Source organism: Podarcis cretensis (assembly GCF_951804945.1).
Source record: "Podarcis cretensis genome assembly, chromosome: 10".
Classification (NCBI taxonomy): domain Eukaryota; kingdom Metazoa; phylum Chordata; class Lepidosauria; order Squamata; family Lacertidae; genus Podarcis; species Podarcis cretensis.
This window is the reverse complement of record NC_137179.1, coordinates 33,167,087-33,188,972: the sequence shown is the minus strand read 5'-3', so window position 1 is coordinate 33,188,972 and position 21,886 is coordinate 33,167,087. Positions and strand designations below refer to the sequence as shown.

Here is a 21,886-nt window from a genome sequence, read left to right as displayed (position 1 = left end):
ATCATACAATCTGTGAGCTCACAAGCAATTGTGGGGGAGACAAACAATTGAAGAATTCACACCACACAGTGCTACAATGGGAAGCTGCTGAGCTCTGAGGCTAGATGTGTAAATCTCTGCTTAAGTGCTTTAGTACATTTGCCCTAGTTTACAAATTCCTAACATCTGGGGCCAGGTGAATAGGAAACTGCTCATTTAGCTCCAAACTTGAGCGGTACAATACAGGACAGGGGGTATATTGAACTGCTTCCCTGTGGTGTATGGGAGAGTTGGGGAGCAAGATTTGGGCCAAATGATCTGGGTCAAATGATAAAGAAGGGATTAGTGTAAGTGGGTGAATTATTTACCATGCAAGAATGATAAGTAAGGTGGATGGGGACACTGGGAATCCTGCAAATCAAGTAAACTCAGAATGGGCATCAGCACTGACATATTCAGTCTTTTTGAACTGTACGCTCTCAGAAAATACTCCCATGTCGGGTACTGCTGCATACATTGAAGATTGTTTAAGTTGACAAGTTGATTCAGAACTCGGCATTCAAAGAACACAAAAAGACGGGTTTGGATTTTTTTTTTAAGGTAAATTATTGGTTTTACTACCAGCCTAATGGTTCCTGTGTTCAAACTGGATGTACAAGTCTCATTGATTCTGTGCAAGTCCCCTTCGCAAGAAATAGATTGTCTCACCAGTGCCAGGAATATCACTAGGCAGGGTGTTTTTTTTCCAGATGAATGATGGTTTGTCCGTCTTTGGTACTGTCTCATTCAGATGAGTGTCAAAGCGTAGGAGGGCCTTGTACTAGAATGAGAAAATAGAGGAAGGTTTTAGTCTGAAACTCCTTTTCCCAAGAAAACTGATGGATGTGGATATAATGTCAGCCAAGGACCTCAGTCACTCTCCCCACACTTTTCATCCCTCCATCCTGGGTCCCCTGCATCCCCACCATATTGAGCTGGCTTTGGTTGGCTTGTTAACAGAGTCTCTTTGCTCCTTTTTTCACACAAGCTGAGATTGAATCAGGAAGCTTCTAATTAACCATGGCATCCCATTTTACCTGAACCCTGATTTAATATCCTGGGTTGTCCCATAGCCGGTAACCATAGAGTCACCAGGGGAGATTTCCCTCCTTTTTCCTGTATGCATTTATCCCTCACATTATTTTCCTTCACTCAAAATAGATTGCTTTCATCGACTATCACTCTGCTCATGCTAGGTAATAACAGCACTTTTCAACTCTGTGGGCCAAACTAGAAATGAAAGCATTCATACAATTTAGTAATTGCAAAAATTATTTCCCAGCAGCAAACAGCATCCATGGCGGAATGGGGACTTCCATCAGGACCACGGCATGAGCTTTATCCCATTTACATTGCTGTGGCCCTTAAACTCTCCCTCTCCAGCTACTTTTTGCATCTGGTTAAATGCTCCCCCACTATTGTCAAACTTGACTGCTATTTACTTTTAAAAGATTATTTGCATGATTACTAATTGCATGCATTAACAACATGTCTATTTTGGTGCTGTGCCTACAAGACTGAATGGGATGGAGCTAGCTAGCTAGAGATATATAAATATAATTCAAGAAGTGTGCCCATTAGCTCTGAGTAGGAGGTACATAAAGCCTCCAAATTCATTTTTTGAAAGGTAAATATAGGAGAAACCCTTTTTGGAATAACAGAAGGCAAGGAGAAATACAAACTGGCACAGTTAGGCAAGGGGAAAGCTACTGAAGTGTTTTCCGGTGCACCATCTAATAGCTGCCTTTGACGCTAACCAACCACTTCCCTGCACCGAAAACCTTCAACAGTTCCTTGGGTTACTTGCAACTCCAGCTAGAGGCATGGTTTGGGCCTATACTTACTTCTAAATTATTTGTCGTGTACATAAGGGTGAGATTGACATCAACATCCCCAAATTTATCCAGGACTACAGGACCAAGAATACCTGTAAAGAGAAAAATAATAATCAAAGCCTGATAATTTTCCCGGAACATGACAGGCAAGCCAGCAGCCCAATATTCACCATTCATCTCACAGCACCTCTGTTGTACTGATAATATTCAATAAGAAGAATGAGACTAGTGAGGACACACTTTTGACATACTTTGTTAAGGACAAATTTCAATCTCAATTTCTGTAGGCGGAGCAGAGCATCAGAAGCCACAGCCTGGAAGAGATATTAGATAAGGCTGGAAGAACATGGCAAATGCAACAGGAAGTGGGAATTGAAGATACAGAACTTGGTGCAGACAAATAGATACATAATAAGAAAAGCATTGTGCAATATTATCTCAATATATGATCAGAACAGAGAGACTCTTATATGTGTAAAGAGGGAAAGATTTACCATTATTCAATATGGAGGCAGGGTTGTTGGAGGTAAAGCTGATACATTTAATTAGAGAAAAACTATTGCTGACATTTATCAATATTTTTAACCCCTTTTGGGTCTTTTTACTGAAATCATTCTGTTTTTGCTTCCAGTAATCTACTGTATTGCCTTGCCCATTAATGAGAATTAAGAGAAACACATATGTGATTACCTTTAAAAGTAACATTCCGAAACTGGCTGTTGAAGCTAGTGGGAGTAATTGAATGGCTTGCAAGAGAAAGTTTTTTCAAGGCATGTCCGAAGAGCAAGACAGCATCCAAGTAGGCAACAGCAAAGTCATTTTTCATCTATAAGAGATAGTAAAAGGAGAGGGATTAAGCCACTGCCTCTCATATTGTTGGGCCCAATGTGTTCCTGAGTGAGTTGCTCAAAGATGGCCTCCTTCTTCCCATTCTGGTTTCCAGAGGCTTTGCCAGTTCCTTGGCTACAGCTTGTGGTTAGGAGAGAAGTGAATCACAAGTCCCAGTTTGGATGATGCGCTAAAGCAAACCAAACCTTGGCTTAGCTCAGCACAGTAGTAAAAAAGGCAGGGGAAGAACAAGGTGGCTGCAAGCTCCTCTCTGGGAACCTGCATGTTCCCACATGAATGTAGATGAGCATATTCTTAAACTGCTCCTGGCCTGACTGCACTGGCTACCAATTAGTTTCGGGCCCAATTCAAAGTGCGGGTTTTGCTCTATAAAGTCTTAAAATGGCTCAGGATCGCTATACCTCAAGGACTGCCTCTGTCCATATAAACTAACCCAGACTCTGTGTTCATTATCTGAGGCCCTTCTTCATGTGCCTCCTCCACTAGAGGTCCGGAGGGTGGCAACACGAGAACACGCCTTTTCTGCAGTTGCTCCCTGTTTGTGGAATGTTCTCCCCAGGGAGGTTCGATTGGTGACTTCATTATACACCTTTAGGCGCCAAGCGAAAATGGTCCTCTTCAACCAAACCTTTGGCTCACTGACATCCAATGCCCTTTTAAATGTGCTGTGGGAGCAGTGATAATTGGTTTGTTTGTTTTTTATATTTTATTATGTATTTTGTGTTTTAAAATATTTGTTATACAGTCGTACCTTGGTTCTCCAACAGAATGCATTCTAGGTGTCCGTTTGACTCCTGGAACCATTTGAAAACCAAGGCACGGCTTTCAATTGACTGCAGGAGTATCCTGCAGCCAATTGGAAGCCGCACTGGACGTTTGGCTTCCAAAAATCGTTCAAAAACTGGAACACTCACTTCCAGGTTTTGATCATTCAGGAGCCAATTTGTTTGGGAGCCAAGGCATTTGAGATCCAAGGTACGACTGTATTTATATTTTTATAGTGTAATTTGATGTTGCAACCAATGCTACTTCTACTCCTACAGAGGGATGCCAACTGGAACGTGCTTATTTATTGAAGGGCTGCTCAGATACAGTCTTGTACATTCAAAATGCCTAAGTATTGGGCAGGTCGGGTGACTGTAGGAGTGGGGGCTTGCACAGATTCATGGTGTCTGGAACTGAAAGGAAAACTGGCAGGTTGACATATTTGCTGAATATCACTGGCAACCCACTGCTTCACTGTTGCTTAGTTTACATAGTGAAAATCAGCATTCAACGATACTGGTCTGCTGCTGCTCCGTTTAACTTTGCCTTCAGACCCGTGGAACAATTATGATCAGAAAGGGCTCTTTTTCCAGGGCTGTGTTGTAGGAGCACAACAGTAGTGAGCAAATAAATTATTATAAAATAAAATCACCCAAGGCGTTGCATCTGGAGTCCAAGGAATCCCACTACTGTTTGATACTGCAGTGAAGTTTGATGGTTCCAGAGTCAGGACAAGGACATTCTTCATGTAACTGTATGAGGGAGCATCTTCATAGTACACATTGCTGAAAACAGAAAGCACAAGAGTCCCAAACGTAGTAAGAAGCAAAAGCATTTAGTCAACCAAATGACAAATGAAGCAAATGTTGATTAAATAACTATTTTTCTTTTTTAAAAACAGCAACAACCCTGATGGTTTAATATAGAGACAAGGCTATCCCATGTTTATTCAAGCTACACTAAACCAGGAAAGCAGAAGCCAAGATAGATGCCTTAACAGATGTGCCCCATGATCAGCAAGGATGTTGTGCGATGCCACAGATTGTACTTGCTTACAACTTACACTTAATGCACCCATACCTTGGTCTTTCAGACCCAAATCCAGATGAGTCTGTATTGCTGGAAGAATGCCTGTGTACATAGGTGTGTAGAACCAAACAGTGAAAATGTACTGAAAGACCTGTAAACACCAACTTGGTAGTCAAGATAACCCTGGGACTAATTGGCTTGAGCTGTAAAATGGTATCATATATGCTTATCTGTTTGCTTTGAAGCTGTAGTTTTGGTTCAGTCAGCTACTCCCTTATCCGAGAGAGAGATGAAAGGTGGGAAGGGACCTCTAAGGCAGGGGTGAGTTAATTGGGCTATTGTTGCCAGCTTTTGTAACTTGCTTTTTGTATAAGTAACGCTTAACGTATTAGCCCCCCACAGACAAAGCCATCTTAAGGTATGGTAGCAAGGAATCCTGCATTGAGTTACTGCGTGTAAGTCTCTTGCTATAGCTCCACAATAAAGCACTAGAACTGATCTCTCGGGGCATTTTGTGCATCTTTGTTTGGAATCGCTGCAACTGGGTCCTTTGGGGCATCTGCCTATCCTTTGCCTGGTCTGTATGTGGACCTGTGGGACAAGGTCTAGCACATCTAGCTGGCAAGATGTGTTAAAGAGGGAGAAGATCAGAAGACCCCTCTGATGCAGTAGGACTGAGACTGACACTGCTGCCAATGACTTGGGGTGTGAGGTGTGTAGCCCTGTTTCCTAGCACTGTTGCAGTTGCTGAGTGCATTAATGAAAAATGTGAAAGCAAGTTTTGAATATCGCTCACCCATTTCGCAGATTTTTAAAATCAACAAGAAAAGTGCATGTTGGCAGCATACAGGTGGTGAATGTATAGATTTTGCGAAGGAATGGGTTGCTTATTTATATTTCAGTGCATTTGTATGATTGTTACCTTTTAAAAAGGACTCTCAAAGGGACTTGCCTGGAATATAAAGTTAGACAAAGACTCTCCTCCCTGAAAGAGAGGGGAGTGGTTGTGGACGGGAGCCCGAGCACCGCTCCTAGCAGGGGGCGTTGCCCCCTGCCTCCAGCTCACCTGGCTGGCACTCACGCCCCCCCCCCGGTGGCTGTCCAACCAGGTGCCATGGGGGGGCGTGTCCAGCAGCCTTTATGCTGCAGTGCCAGCCTCCCCCCCGGCCTCATTTCTCTTTGTCGTCCTGGGCGAGTCACCCACCCTCCACTCCCTTTGAGTTAGGGCTTAGGTCATTGGCCTTGCTATGGACCTTAGGTTGGTCGCCCCGGTTGCCCGGGGGGCCTGGTAGGAGTTTTTCCATTTGGCATTAGGCTTTTTGGTTTTTTCGCCTACCTCGTAGCAATCGTCACAACTTTTTGGTGGTATTGGTGGGTAGGTTAGGCATTGGAATAATGTGTTGTGGTGTGTCGAAGTGCTAGGTGTGGCCATCGCCTATGCCTTCAATTTCTAGGGGTATTCCGTTAATGGAATCTGGCGGTCGTGTATTCCGTCCGAAGCCTGCTTGGCGGGAGGCCATGGCACGACCCTCGGTGACATCAGGGGTGAGCCTATAGTTGGATTAGCATCAACAGGTGATGAACCCCTGGTGAATAAACCCACTTGTTTCGCGATCCAATGCCTAAGCCAATACCTTTTCATTGCTGTAATCAATAAAGTTGTGGCCTTTTCTTGCCCATTAACCTTATATCACGTGTCCCTGTGTCTTCATTTTACTCCGCGGGGGTCGGGTCCTCGAACCACAACCGAGCCTACACATTGCTTTTGTGCAATTTGAAGCAAAGTAGTGGTGTGCTAGAAGAGAGGCCTAACCTTTCCACCTATCACTATATTTTACCTCCAACACCATATACCTAGCCTATGTTATCACCACCAAAAACAAAGCTGTCTTGTAGCAAGCCTACTGGTTGCTATGAACTCTTATGATCTCATCCAGCATTTTACAAGTTCTTCCCTTCTTTGAACCCTTTTGGTAGTAAATAGTGCTTAGCTTCACGGAAACGTCATCCAGCAGAAAGCTTTGATATTATAATCAAATTCCTTAATGATTTATACTTGTTAGGATCTTAGAACAATCTAAAGACATCTGAATGAATGGGCTTCAATTTGGAGGAAATGGAAAACAGATTTACTAAGCAAAACTTTCATAATTCCCTGCTGATATACACCTATTCATTATTGAAGACGTGCATTTCAATTATAACAAATTATGGAAATAAGTTAAAACAAAACTTAACAAGAAGCAGCAGTTTAAACGCTCACACACAGGCTTCTCTTCTAGACCTTATGGTGGCAAATTTAGAAGTCAATGAAGGGATTCTCCCTGCTTTGTCCCACTCCATTTCTAGCAGAATTGGAACCAGTGACAGAAAATCCTATTTATGAAATAATATTGTTTACAGGATTTATATAGGTCTCAGAGTAACCCCCATTCTTAATTGTAGTGCAAAATTTAGGTTGCACTGGCACAGGATTATTATTATTTAAATGAAAATATATACTCAGCACTCAATGTGACTCTTGAGGGGAAAACTTCCACATATAAAATGGCCTTTTTACTCATTAGATTCCAGCCCCACCCCCAATGTTGTAACATTTTTACCTGTGAAGATCTATCAGGATGATAACTATGTCCTCATCCACCTCTGCTTTTCCTAGGAGTCTTTTAAGGTCACCTGGAGACCTACATGTGATGATCACTGCAAACAAGAGCATGATAGACAGAGAGTCAGCGGATAAGCCATTTTTATTCCTACTTTGAAAATACAGGATTTAGAACAGAGGAAGAGGTAAAACCATCAGAGCAGATCCTCATTGCAGGCATGTGGGTCCCAGAAAACTTCTGCAGGATCTAGAGATCAATAATGTAAATTGGATAACACAGCAATGTGATGATTATCAGAAGAGGAAGTAGCCTTCCAGTAGTTTACCATTTTGGCATTTAAAAGTTCTTCCCGAGAGCAAAGGAGAGAAGCAATAGGCTCATTTCCTGTGCTGGAGTGGGAAGGAGGAAGGACATACCGTATTTTTGCTCTATAAGCCTCACTTTTTCCCTCCTAAAAAGTAAGGGGAAATGTGTGTGCGTCTTATGGAGCGAATGCAGGCTGCACAGCTATCCCAGAAGCCAGAACAGCAAGAGGGATCGCTGCTTTCACTGCGCAGCGATCCCTCTTGCTGTTCTGGCTTCTGAGATTCAGAATATTTGTTTTCTTGATTTCCTCCTCCAAAAACTAGGTGCGTCTTATGGTCTGGTGCGTCTTATAGAGCAAAAAATACGTAGTTGCATAAAAATATAAAAAGAGCATTGCTGGATCAGACTAATGGCCCATCCACACCTTTTGCTCGGCTCTTTCCAGACACAGGTCTTTGCTTAAAAGCTCCGTGTCTGAGCGTGTGTGTGTCCCCCTCAACCTGGCCCTGGGATTGTTGCTTGCTCTGATTGAGCTTTAAAGAGCAGCTTTTCGCAGGGAAAGCCCCGAAGCAAAAATAAAGGGGGGGAGATGGCACTTAGACACAGAGCTTTAAAGGGTGGACCATGTCTGTAAAGAGCAGAGGAAAGGTAAGTATGGATAAGGCCTACCATCTAGTCCAGCATACTCAGTGCTTTTTTCTGGGGGTACTCAAAGGTACATAGAACCAGCACCGTTTTTCTGGGAGAAAAGCACTGGTTTAAAATGTGGTACTTACTGTAGCAACTTCATGTGAGTACTGGGACCCATTTTTTCTAGGAGAAAAGCACTGAGCATACTTACTCCAACAGTAGAAGATCAGATGGTTTCAGGAAGCCCCCAAGCGGGACACCGATAACAATCTTTCCCCCACTGTTTAAACCCATCCAATGACTGCCAGTATTCAGAGGTGCAGTACTACCTCTGATCCTGGAGGCAATAATATATGCCAAAACATGGCTTGTAGCTATTAAAGCCTTATCTTCCACGACTGCCTAATCTCCTTTAAAGCTAAGTTGATCACAGTCCCCATGTCTTCTGGAAACCAGTTGCATAGTTTCCACAGTGCACAGCTAAATAATATTCATAATGGTGCTACATCTTCAGAAACAATCTATGCAAGAAGGTCTTTAGGAAAAGAGTCTTAAGACTTCTTCTGGAAAGCACCACCCTGTTTGAGCCCAGTATCAGCAGCAAAACAGACAAGTGTTCAGGAAACAGCAGTGGGGAAAATCTGTACAGCATAGAAATTCTCTCTCTCTCTCCCTCCTTCTTTCCTCTTCCATTAATAGAATTCGCCATTGATATTCAGATTATAAATACCCAAAAAGTGTATAACCAAATGGACTTCAGAGACAAAGTACTCTTATTTATTTATTTTTTCATTAATTCACCTTTCTCCCTTTTTCCCTGATGGGACGCAAGGCTGCATGTAGATAAAAATAAGAACCACAAAAAAGGGAAAAAATAAAAAAGAAACAATTAAACTCTTATTTTCTCCTTACCATTACTTTTTCTTTTTGGATTATTCACAATCCTTTGTAGTTCTATTGAGCTCCTGAGGATCTCCCGGAATTTCATGTTTACAGAGAAGTAGGTCACTGAAGCTTCCATAGCATTCATATACCTTGAAATTGGAATAGGAAATGAATGTTGCAAATCAGCTTGTGGCAATGGCATAGATTTGGGCTAAAGGTTTGGTGTGAGGTACCTCACACATATCAGTACTATTAGAACAATTAATATCATGAACAAACCAATATATATTTATTCTGTAAGCATGAGTTCATTTTTTAAAAAATCTGCCATCCCCATTAGTCTAGCAGTCATTTACAGCAGGAACAGGTTCATAGCTTGTGGGTACTTATGGATCAATTAGCCTTGAAAGTGCCGAGTGCTTTGCATCAGTTTCATTTGGTGGCCCAGCTGTGCCTTTATCTTGACAGGGATAGCATAATTTCTGTTGTCCAAGCTCTGATAACATTTAGGTTGGACTATTGCAATATGTTATATGTTGGGCTGTCTTTGAAGGCAATTCGGAAACTGCTGTTGGTGCAGAATTCAGAAACCAAATTGTTGAACATAGTATCATAGATTGTAGAGCTGGAAGGGACCCTAGGGGTCATTTAGTCCAACCCCTGCAATGCAGGAATGTCAACTAAAGCATTAACCTCTGGTTAGAAACCTCCAAGGAAGGGCAGTCCACTACCCTCCAAGGAAATCTAACTGTGTAACAGCTCTTACTTTCAGTAAGTTTCAGTAAGTTTCTCCTGTTTAGTCATAATCTTGTAACTTGAATCCATTGGTTTGGGTCCTTACCCCATCCCCAAGCAAGAGTAAACAAGCTCACACCATCTTTATGTTTCTATACAAATAATTTAGAAACATTCACCACTTTGCAACCTGAGTTTTACTGCCTGTATTTTCTTACTGCTATATAAAAAGCACATGAATCTGACTCTTGAAGAGTTTGTAAGTACAGTGGTACCTCAGGTTACAGATGCTTCAAGTTACAGACGCTTCAGGTTACAGACTCCGCTAACCTGGAAATAGTACCTCAGGTTAAGAACTTTGCTTCAGGATGAGAACAGAAATTGTGCAGCGGCAGCGCAGCAGGCCCCATTAGCTAAAGTGGTACCTCAGTTTCAGGTTAAGAACGGACCTCCAGAATGAATTAAGTTCTTAACCCAAGGTACCACTGTAAATCATTTTTAATTTACCAAATGTGTGGTCTCTTTCTATGCTAAGGAAAGGGGGAACTTTGGAAGCAGCTTAAAAGCGAATATTTTAAAGTTCTTACATTTCCACACTTTACTTTGCTGTATATTTTGTGATTTTAAATCTCTGCTGGGGTTCTCTCGCCAAAGTACTTGCCCCAAACCTGGATCTTAGGCATCCAGGGAATTCTCTTTTTAATACTACAGGTACCTCGGGTTACATACGCTTCAGGTTACATACTCTGCTAACCCAGAAATAGTGCTTCAGGTTAAGAACTTTGCTTCAGGATGAGAACAGAAATCGTGCTCCGGCAGCGCAGCAGCAGCGGGAGGCCCCATTAGCTAAAGTGGTGCTTCAGGTTAAGAACAGTTTCAGGTTAAGAACAGACCTCCAGAACGAATTAAGTACTTAACCCGAGGTACCACTCTATACCCTAATTCCTCCCCCAACCAACACTTACTTTTAAGGGGTGGGGTGTGTGTGATAATAATTCTGGAACACTGAATTTTGGTTCTGTTCCACATGTGAATTCCCATGATGTTTTAGAAAATCCAGTTATTTCAAACAGCGTAGAAGACCCTGCCAAGCAGGAAATGGCATAGCCAATTCCCACTGCAAGTAGTCAACAATACTATCAATATATGATTTAAGTCTTTTATGTAAAAACAGAAAGAGTTTGAAAAAGAATTGAAACATTGGTTATACTGGGAAAGTTCCCTACCAGAAGCAATCTTCAGTGTCATTGTCTTCCTTATAGATGTAAGTAGTTTCCCATGTGACACTTTTGAATGGCAACGTGGAATTCTTCCAGAAATCAACCAAGAAGTAGTTCAACTTCCTGGCTGGAGTCAACAGCCTTGTTAACTTTTCTTGGTAATCACAAGTCAACCCGAAACTCCCTGCAGAGATCAGAGGTGGGACCAACTCCGTCTCTAATCTACAAAAGAAAAGAAAAGTTTTTCATTTTTATTTATGATTTTAAATTACCATATATACATTTCAGTAGTTTTACAATCATTCTAACATTTCAAAACTGGACTTCCTCTTCTTTATGCAGTTCCTTAAATTTATTTTTTGTATTTCCTGCATATTCTAAATTAACTTAACTTATTCTTTTATTCATCTACTTTAAATATATGCTCTTATGAAACTGCAGGTTATTACAATAATCCTGCCAATGTCCTTATCTGTTTACAGTTTGTAATTATACAATAAACCATTTCCATTCTTTTGTAAAAAGTTTGTTATTTTGATTTCTTATTTTTCCAGTAATTTTCGCCATTTCTGCACGTTCCAAAAGTTTTTATATCCAGTCTTCTTTCATCGGGACTTTTTCTTCTTTCCATTTTTGGGCAAATAACATTCTTGCCGCTGTGGTTGCATACATGAATATATTTATATACAGTTTAGGTAGTTCTACCTCTATAATTCCCAAAAGGAAAGCTTCTGGTTTTTGGGGTGTTTTTTTTAACAAATCTTATTTTAAACATCCTTTTCAATTCATTATATATCATTTCCCAGTAAGCCTTACTACAAGACCACCACACATGAAGAAAAGAAAATAATTCCAGTATGGCTTCTACATTGATAGATGCTTTATCAATATAGGCCATATTTCCAATCCTTTCTTCTTTTGTTTTTCTGCAATAATTTTTATTAAATTTGTTAAATAATACATCTATTCCACTTATTATTCAAAACATAATAAGGTACATAAAGAAAAATCAGAATACCTCCACTTTAAATAGTATTACAACCATATGTCTTTTAAAATGACTTCCCCTCCACCTCACTACAGGTCCTTACATTTTCTTTTTCTTTTAAACTGTGTCCTTTTTCACATTTTCGTTCATTGCTCTTACATAACATACTTTATCTATCTGTTCTTTAATTTGCGAAAATTAATCAGAGGATATTAAGGATTTTGTTTGGGAACAATGTTTTTCTAAATATACTCTATAGCACTCCCACTCACTGTTAAACTTTTGATTTGTTTGGTTTCTGATTACCTGTGCCATCTTTGCTAATTCTAAGAATTCACATAATTTGGTTTCTTCTTTTGTTTGCCTTGATTCCAAAATAAATATGAAGCCAAAAAGTTATGAGTACTATACTACAAATTCTCTCAGAAAAAAACTGGGCAGATGGCTCTGAATAGTTAATACCTCTGTGTGTGAGAACAAACATAAAGGAAACATGCTCCCCAGCATCAGTGCCATCGCTTTGAACCCAGATGTCATCCTATGAAGAATATGCACTAATTAAACCATTAAGAGTGCTCAGTTCTTCTTTCTAAATGGTCTGATAAAGAGGATTGATGTAAGAGTTGCATTTCATTTCCTCTTTCATGCTTTAAAATGGGCAGGGAACTGTTTTTTTCTCACCGCATTCCTTCTAGGGGAATCTGTTGGGAGTCACATGTTGGCAGTAGGTAGGGCAAGAGCCAAAAGTGGTCAAGGCACCCCTTTTTCACAAAATAAAAAAATTCCTTCCAGTAGCACCTTAAAGACCAACTAAGTTAGTTCTTGGTATGAGCTTGTTGGTCTTTAAGGTGCTACTGGAAGGAATTTTTTTATTTTGTTTTGACTCTGGCAGACCAACACGGCTACCTATCTGTAACCTTTTTTCACAAGTGTTTGCTAGGCTCTTAAGCAGACATCACATTTATTCAGTATTTAGCATTATTTGAATAGAACACTTCAGCTGATACTTACGAGACCATCTGGAATGTGGCAAAGGTGCATGTTGGGCCTAGAATAGTACACCCAAGTTTTTTATCAGCCTGAAATAGAAAAGACCAACGTGAGGCGAGGGGTGGATAAAGTTTAATGGGCAATTATGCAGATGCAAAGTAATACTGTGGTAATAGAGCAAATGGCTGGAAGATACTAAGACATTGCAGTAATAAAAACAAGATGAGTGTTGAATAACAGAGCCTGCAAATGGAGATTAAAAAGTAAGAGAGACTGTTATTGCCTCTACAGGGGCATGAATTAAAACTATGTACAGTAGGTGCCTGTCTAAGGAATAACCGTGCCCTTTAAGTACAGTGGTACCGCAGGTTACATATGTTTCAGGTTACATACGCTTCAGGTTACACACTCTGCTAACCCAGAAATAGTGCTTCAGGTTAAGAACTTTGCTTCAGAATGAGAACAGAAATCATGCTCCGGCAGCACGGCGGCAGCAGGAGGCCCCATTAGCTAAAGTGGTGCTTCAGGTTAAGAACAGTTTCAGGTTAAGTACAGACCTCCTGAACGAATTAAGTACTTAACCTGAGGTACCACTGTATTAAAATGGTAGCACAAGCAGATTTACAGTGAAGCACACTGATACATAACTGGACGGGAATGTAACAGTTTTTAAATCATGGATTATGATGAGATTTTTAAAACATGTACGTCAAGCCAGTGCTTGATGTATTTGGTTTCTAACCAGCACTTGCTCTTTATTTGGTGAGGAACTCCTGGTTTATGGGAGCAACTAGGCCCACCAGGACTCCCCATTTGCCCCACTAGGCCCCACTAGGCCATTGTGGCTGAGCTACACCCAGATGCCCCACACCTGACATAATACCTGATTTCAGGGGTTTGGCAGGTAAAGACACAGGTCTGTGCCAAAAGCGAGGTTTGCGAATTGCATGGGCAGAGGAGAAAGCGTGTTCTTCTTCATGGAGAGCACGTGTTGCGGTGCGGTCTAACAGGACACCCCCTCTTGGTTACTGGGCCATGGTTGTTGGGGAGATCCATGGTTTGGATGGCCATGACTGTGATTGGGCTAATTTGGGTTGTTGGGGAGATTTTGATGTTACCATTTAGAGGGTTGGCCTGAAAGTTATATATACTTGGCACGCAGCTTTTTTCAGTCTCTTTTGCTGCATGCATTGGATCGCCTGCCCACCCCCCCTAATTTAGGGCTGTTGCGTTTGACATTGCTATGCCTGTCATGGGGTTGTCTGCTTTTGGGGCAGGGGCCTGGTAGGAATTTTGTCTATTTGGCAGATTGGCTGGTGCCATTTGGTTTTTGCCTACTGCATAGCAAATCATCACAACTTGTAAGGTTGCAGTTAGTCATTGGTTGAAATTTGGTTGATGGAGGGGTAAGGGTTGGCTGTGCCTGCCGCTCCAATGCTGCTGCTGCAAGGGAATTCCGTTAAAGGAATCCAGGGGTTTGCCATGCTTTTGTCCGTATCCCCGGCAAGGGGCTAGGGCTGTACAAGCCCCTGGGAGCATGCGGGGAGGGGTGACGGTATGGTGCCTAGCCCCATTCTCTCCCCAATATTGTTTTCCCTTACAGTGGTGCCTCGCAAGACGAAAATAATTCGTTCCGCAAGTTGCTTCGCCTTGCGATTTTTTCGTCTTGCGGAGCGCGAATTCCCCGGGTATTAACGGTTTTACGAAAAAGGAAGCAAACCCGCAAGACGTTTTCGTCTTGCGAAGCAAGCCCATAGGGAAATTTGTCTTGCGAAGCACCTCGAAAAACGGAAAACTCTTTTGTCTAGCGAGTTTTTCGTCTTGCGAGGCATTCGTCTTGCGGGGCACCACTGCACTGGCTTTCGCTGGAATCCGGAAGTCAGTTTTGTCCCGGGGCAGAATGCCTAAGTAACCCTCACATTATGTATTTTAATAAAGTTGTGGCCAAAATTATGCCAAAAAACTTAAACAAAAATTCTCTGTGAATTGTGATTTGTTTAGGGGGGTGGCTTGGGGACCTCGACATGCAATGGTTCCCCTGATATCAGTGTTATGTTATGTGACTGACAGGTTGGTGGTCCTGCTCACTGCTAAAGTTGACATGCAAGTGGAAGGGGAGCTAAGGACTTGGCCCACCGGCTGCATCCAGTTCCCCACTCCTGACCTAAAAGGATGATTCCTACATATGCGCCTTAATACTCACATAGATCTGCTTGATGAATTCCACACCTTCACATGTGCTGGTGCGGCAGCCATTGGAGACGTACAGCGACGTGTCGATGCCATCAAATGCGGCACTGACATTCGCATTCACGTTGTTTGCTGTAACACGAAACGCAGGAGTGTTAGGTATTGAAACTATATGATGTTTTTGTAAGAACAAATGTCATGATGCTGCAGCCTGCTGCAACATGAGTACAAAACAGCCAGTGGCACAGGCAGACAGGCGAGTAAGCAAGTTATTGAGGGGTGTGGGTGGTGGGCAGCCCAGATGTGCTGCAGAGGAACAGTTAGGACAGTTTGTCAAGGCATGGGTGGTAGCTGAGTGGTAAGTGGGTGGCAAATGAGCAATGCAAGCAGGAGGCACCCCCAAATTTAATAATATAAAAATATTGATTAAAAACATACTTTTAAAAATAAAGTATGACTCCAATTCATAATTTTATTTGACAACTTTTTAGCTGTTTTGATTTTATTGATTTACAGATGATGAACTTGTGAATCATGTAAACCAAGTTGTAAGGAGCAGAGTGTAAATAAGTAGATAAATAATAAAGAGATGATAATTATCTGACTAGGCATTGATTGTAGGGCTGCCTGATCAAGTATGTAAATTTTCTCTTTAATAATAATAATAATAATAATAATAATAATAATTTATTAAATATACCCGTAGATCTCAGGGCGGTTCACAACATAAAATCACAATATTAAAAATACAAAAGCATTTCCTTAAGAGAAATGTTAATGGAATAGCAGACTTTAAACAATCTCCACTAGTTTTGTCATGTGGAAGGCAAAGTGGCCACTGTGCACTTCTTATGACATTCATTCCGTGAAGTAGGATCATATCCTCTGTTTGCTTGTATTGATGGGTAGTGATGTTTGTTTCAGTTGCAGATAGGGAAGTGTCTTTCATGTAACTAAAAACAGTTTTAAAATAGACACTCATGGAACAGTAGGGTGGGGGATTTTCCCTAGAAAGGAAGTAGCCTTGCTCAGGTTTGTCACATTTTTCAGGAAGACATAAGCACTCAATTAGTATAGTAGTGAATCATCGTCGTCATCATTTTATTTTTTTATCCCACCTTTCCATAGTTAAAACTATGCTCAAGGCAGCTTACAACTTGAAAAGATTTACGGTACATAATGGCAACCACAACCAAAGTAATCATAACCATCAACCACTTTTCTGCCAAGACCCAAAAGACAATAAAACAAATGTGACTACCGCATGGTTCACGTGGTGAAAGACGGATAATACGTGAGCAGCGGTGCTAGGCAGAAAGGAAGACAGCCTGTGGAAGCATTCTTTTGTATAGACTCAGGGCCTGACATTTGACCCTCAAAAGATACTGAAATGCTCTTACCTTTCAGGTCATTTTTCACCAGTTCCATGCCCCGTTCCACAGCTGGTTCTATTTCTCCTGCACTCACTGGAAGCATAGAGTCATTCATGAGCATTACATTGATCATGTAGCCACCTTCATCACATCTGATCACACCACCAGCATGCCACAGAAGCTGGGTCAAGAAGAGCAGTGCCCCCAAAATCTGATCCACTTTCTGTTCTCTCATGATGCCTCGTAGTCCATGCCAGTGTTGCTTCTTGCGTGTACTGCACGCTTGATATTTTAAAGCGAGGATATTTGCTCTGTACCCACCACTTGGTCAAGTTTTTTTTCTCTCAAATACGTCCTTCCGTTCCCTTTCTTAGCTCTCTTTCCACCCGCACCTGCCCAGCTGGTACTTCTGCTTGCGAGCATATAAGAGCAGCAAAACTTGTGAAATGCGAAGGGGCCAAAGGTTGGTTGTTCATGTTTGCCATTGAGAACATTAGAGCTATAAAACTAAGGCATTAGTCACCGTGAGATAAAGACACAACATGATGGGTAGGGGGAAGAGGAGGGGCCAAGAAGATAATGGAAGAAAACGCGTTAAAATGGAAATAAAATTAAAAGACCATTAATGCAGAAGGATAAATCAGATGGCTGCCTCTTGTTTGTTTTGCTTTTCCAAGTAACTCGTGGTAGCTGTAAAATGGGAGGCAAAAAGGAAGTTCCCGTGTGCACTAAATAAACACTGTGCTTTACTTCGAGTTTTTATTTTCATTTTTTGTGTTTGTCCTGCTGCTAACAAGAAATGTCTGACTGTATCATTCTCCAGACGTGTACACACACACATATTCAAAGGATGGCATTTCCAAAGAACCAATCAATTAAAAATGCCCATGAACGATCTACCATTGATCCATTTGTCAAAATTCAGATAAATTAACTCAAATGTATGGATTATAAATGAATGCAGGTTCTCAACCTCTCCTCACTGCCTTCAGAGAAAGAATTAGTGTCATGATTAATACCAGCAGCTGTATTTATATTTGAAGTGATGGAGTTGCTCACAAATTAGATCTGGTAAAAACAAACACCAAATGGAACAGATCATTCCTAGAGCGACTCCAATATATTGTGCTACCCTAAGCAACTGTACAACATGAACTAAGTAGGATTCCTTGCAGGCCTGGTCCACTCATGAGGCAAGGTGAGGTGACTGCCTCAGGTGGCAGGATACACAGGGGCAGCATATCCCAATATAGATCTTTAATCCCCCTTTATTCCTGATACCAATCTTCACTCCCAATTTTTTTCTCTGGCAATGAGGAGAGCACAATTTTGTGGTTCATCTTAGGTACCAAAATGACTTGGGCCAGCCCCAGTCCCTTGAAATGTATAAGGGGTGTGTGATCTCTTCACCTAGGTCCTTTGGGGGTGAGGAGGGGGAGCGCTGAGTGGATTTGACAATTATGAAATAGTTGCTTCAGTTAGTTGCATTATGTTTTAAAGGTAGCAGATTAATTTATGGTGTCATAACTGATATTGTGGTTTGTACTCTGTGACCTACCCTGGGATCAGAAACTGACAAAGGGTGGGAGACCAATTTAAATAAATAAATATGTTGGGAAGCACTTTTCAAATCCTGTCTTATCGTCAGCCTTGAAAATACTGGTTCTTCTCCTGTTACCACAAAAAAGCGTTTGCTTGGCTTATTTGTGCCTTTAAGATGATCCTGATTATACTCAAATGCACTTTCAGGACATGGATTATTTCCTTTTTAGAAACCTGTATGAGAATGTTCACAGATCAGAGGAACGGGAGGATGAAAGAATAAACACCACACTAGCAGTTCTAAAGCAGGAGAAGAAGGTAAAGAAAGAGAAATAATGACAGCCCCTATATCATTGCATGACGTTATAAATGTGTTACTAGGAACTCTTACCTTTAGCTATGACTGAGAAAGCTAATCAGGCTGAAAGATGGAAGGCTAGAAAATATGTAATGATAAGAAACTATCATCTCCAACTGAAGCTGCAAACATTACATACTCTATAGTAGGACAACTGTTCAAATACTTCAGCATTTTCACTGCTGCCCCACACAGACCATGTCTGTATATCATACTAAACAATGGTTTAGCAAGATGTGATCCACAGTGAGTATTAGGTTTGTGTGCTTCTCTTCCCTTTCCCCCTCCTGTATAGCTAAGATGAATAGTTTGGGAGCTCCGTCAACCACAGTTTGCCATGTTATCTAGTTTGGCAAACTGGTCAACACTAATTATGGGTAATGTCCAGTGCTTTTTTTCTGGGGGTATGTAGGGGTACGCATACCCATAAACATTTTGTAAATCTTTGTACTTTTGTCCATTTACTGTATTTATTTTCCCCTATTTGAACTATAAAATGGTGGTTTACTTGAGTCAAAATAAGAGTACCCCTAAACATTTTTTTAGAAAAAATAGCACTGGTAATGTCAGTTAACCAGCTTCTAGGACCCCATTTTGAAATGGACTTGTTTGAAAGTGATGATAGCTTTAATCACAACTTGTTGAACCAGAAGACACAATGAAATGAGCCAAAGTTTGGAAAAGCAAAAGCAAGCATTTTAACTTCTCTTTCTGGCTGTGTGTGTTTGGGGGTGTGGGATGGACTGTGACCCTGAGGCTTGCTCAGGTTTGCTCTTGCTTGTGCATGTTACACTAAATTTACTTTTCATTGATCAATCCACTGTGACTCAAATATTTATTTCCTGGTTAGTTATAGCCAGCCAAATTCAGAATTCTTCACTGTATATCTGAAATTAGCATTTACTGTACATAATGTTACATTTTCCTAAACTGAACATCACCTTCTCTTGAGACCTATTAAGTTCAAAAACAGAATGACTCAACCAGTCATCTACTCAAATTTAAAGAAAAAAAACTTATTAAAAGTGCATTAAAACAAAAACCCTGTTAATATGTTGTATACACACTCACATTTCATATTCCAAACATTCATAGATTGTTAGAATGATTGCACCATTAAGTTGTCTTTGAAAATAGGAACATGAACTCTAAGATTACCCACAGTTCCCTTGAGCAAACAACATACAGTAACATTTATAACTGTCAGATTACTTTTGAACAAACAGGAAATTAAACACCTATTGTGCAAACAATCCGAGTATTCAACATGCAGCAATTCAAACTGTTTTCCCATGATGTAGTTCATGACATAAACTTCATAAAGGGAATTTATTAAAGTACTGTCTAGATCTACCCCATACAAATGCAAAGGCCAAATTACAAATTTTAAAATATTCAATACTGTTGAGGGACAAATGACAATCAGACCTGTATTCATTTCCTAACATGTAAGGCCTAACTTATATTACAAGCAAAACAATTAGAGAATATTGTGGCACTTTAAAGACTTATAAATTTATTTTTGCACATGGGGCTGTACTCAAACTTTGTTTTAAACTGCCACTTTCCCTTCCTCAGTGTTACCCCCGGCTTACTCAAATATCTGCTGTTGTTTCAAATCACCACTTCCCCCTCTCTGTTTTCTTTATTCAAATCTGTACTCTATTGTTCAAAACCAGTTTAAATTCTGTCTTCTCTTTTGCTCCCCTGCTGCGCACCCTGCAAATCCAGGATTGTGATGAGGCAAATCCTCCAATGGGGGCTGAATTATGACAGCCTTAATTTTTAAGTATAAAGGAAGGTAATCATTCATGGACTCCTGAACTATGAAGGCTCAGGGCCTGGGGTAAACCACACTATACGTCCCTTGCCTTCACTATACCTCCCTCTGCTGCTGCAACTCCTCTTCATGGAGATGCTGTTAGCAGCCCCTTCTATTCTTGCCACTTTAATGGGGGGTGGCCTCTCCCCCAGTTTAAGGGTTGTATCCAATCCCAGTCCTACTCAGAGCAGACCCACTGAAAGTAATGGCCATGACTACTTTTTATTTATTTATAAAACTTCTGAAACTTCTGACCAGCCTTGCCTTTCTTTACCTCCAGTTAGGTACTGTGGGATCCAGCATCAGACTAGAACACAATATTGGGAAACAATGAAGCTTTGGATTTGGCAGCTCCAAGGCTGCCCCAGCATGCCCCATTTGGGCCTCTCTCCAGCCAGAACACCAGTGGTAGAAGACAAGATCATACTCCCTCTCTCCCTTTTCACTTGTATGCTGTTTGTGCACAGGGACTCTTTAGTTTCAATTTATTGCACCTATGCCATTCTGGGAGCCTTTTTGGCTGAAAAGTAGTGCACAAATACTCTAAATAAATAATCTCTTCCTCTTTGGCCTGCAGCAACTTAAGAGCATTACCCTAAGGGAGAGAAATTACTGTTTTGTCTTTTGTTATGTCTTTTATTACTGCAAGAAATATTTGCTCACTACTTTTACTTCTTACTTGTGTTCATTTACACTACTGTACATGCAACAGCCACCAGGGGTGTCCATCTTCCAAAAGCACACTGTTTTTCAAAAAGCATGTAGGTGTCTCTAACACTGCGTTTTTGAGCCTTTCTTTATATTTTAATATAAATCTTTTAATATAAATATTCACTAGACCCTTTTGTAGCTCTTAACATGTAATAAACCAAGTCACTGAAAAACATTGCATGTGGTATAAACAAGTTCATTAATCACTCAAAGTACACAATCTTTGAGATAATGCAGGTAACGGATATACTGCTGATAGTATGAATTGTGGCATAATGCCACAGTTCAATACCCCCCTCCTCTGAAATCACTATTTGCTTTTTATAAGCAAGCATTTTTAATAGGACTACCTTGTTTATCAGTTTGGTGATAATTTTTTACTTTATGTACGTCTTTGTGTTCTAAATTCCTGTTACATCTTCTTTATTTAATATTTTATCTAATCTGAGAGCTACTATAGCAGCTAAGAAAATGGCATGGGAACCAGGAAGTTCCTGGTTTAAATGTTGCCTCTGCTATAAATTCACTTGGTGGTCTTAGTCAAACCAAACTTTCAGCTGCATTCACATATCTGCACCATATGGATAAAAGCACTCATCTACTGTACACAGTTCTTGTAAGGATGAATAGTCACTTTGGTCATGTGAGGGAGTTTAGGCTGAGAATTAGGGCTTGTCCACACCTCTGCTTGTCTCATGCCTAGAAAGCATGGGTCCAAGTAGTTTTCCGCTTGCCCTCCTTGTTTTCCAAGGAAACCCCCCTTTTTAGCTCTAAATCAGAGCAAATGTCAATTCAGAGAAAACCCGAATTTCCATTTGTTCCGATTGAGTGCTAGAGCTGTTTTCCTTGGGGTGGGGTGGAGGGTTGCCGCAGGACATGAGAAAGTGTGAAGAAGCGGGACAAATGTCACCCAATCAACTTCATGGCTGAGTGGGGATTTGAATATGTTTCCTTACTCATCATCCAAAACTCTGACCTCTATACCACACTATGTAAATACTAAATATTATCAGGTTATATGTCATAAAAGTAGA

General features: G+C 40.9%; 1 protein-coding gene and 1 long non-coding RNA gene across 3 annotated transcripts in view; one reads left to right on the top strand and one right to left on the bottom strand.

Moving 5' to 3' along the window:
* Positions 1 to 17,719, bottom strand: part of GUCY2C (guanylate cyclase 2C) — a 47,786-nt gene extending 30,067 nt beyond the window's left edge. The window contains exons 1-10 of one of the 2 annotated variants that reach the window (XM_079993376.1): positions 16,447 to 17,719; positions 15,060 to 15,178; positions 12,878 to 12,945; positions 10,885 to 11,100; positions 8,951 to 9,072; positions 7,100 to 7,196; positions 4,120 to 4,252; positions 2,544 to 2,679; positions 1,863 to 1,945; positions 688 to 799 (exon numbers count right to left, since the gene is read on the bottom strand). In XM_079993376.1, the coding sequence (XP_079849502.1) occupies positions 688 to 799; positions 1,863 to 1,945; positions 2,544 to 2,679; positions 4,120 to 4,252; positions 7,100 to 7,196; positions 8,951 to 9,072; positions 10,885 to 11,100; positions 12,878 to 12,945; positions 15,060 to 15,178; positions 16,447 to 16,654 (1,294 nt within the window). In that variant the 5' untranslated portion in view covers positions 16,655 to 17,719. Of the gene's footprint in view, positions 1 to 687; positions 800 to 1,862; positions 1,946 to 2,543; positions 2,680 to 4,119; positions 4,253 to 7,099; positions 7,197 to 8,950; positions 9,073 to 10,884; positions 11,101 to 12,877; positions 12,946 to 13,739; positions 13,783 to 15,059; positions 15,179 to 16,446 lie in introns of those variants that run through there. The other variant, XM_079993377.1, reaches the window with a different exon arrangement.
* Positions 12,954 to 21,569, top strand: LOC307225518. The gene is made up of 3 exons (XR_013843052.1): positions 12,954 to 13,119; positions 18,192 to 18,565; positions 20,422 to 21,569. It is a non-coding gene; the product is annotated as an uncharacterized lncRNA (long non-coding RNA).
* Positions 21,570 to 21,886: the final 317 nt, after the last annotated feature.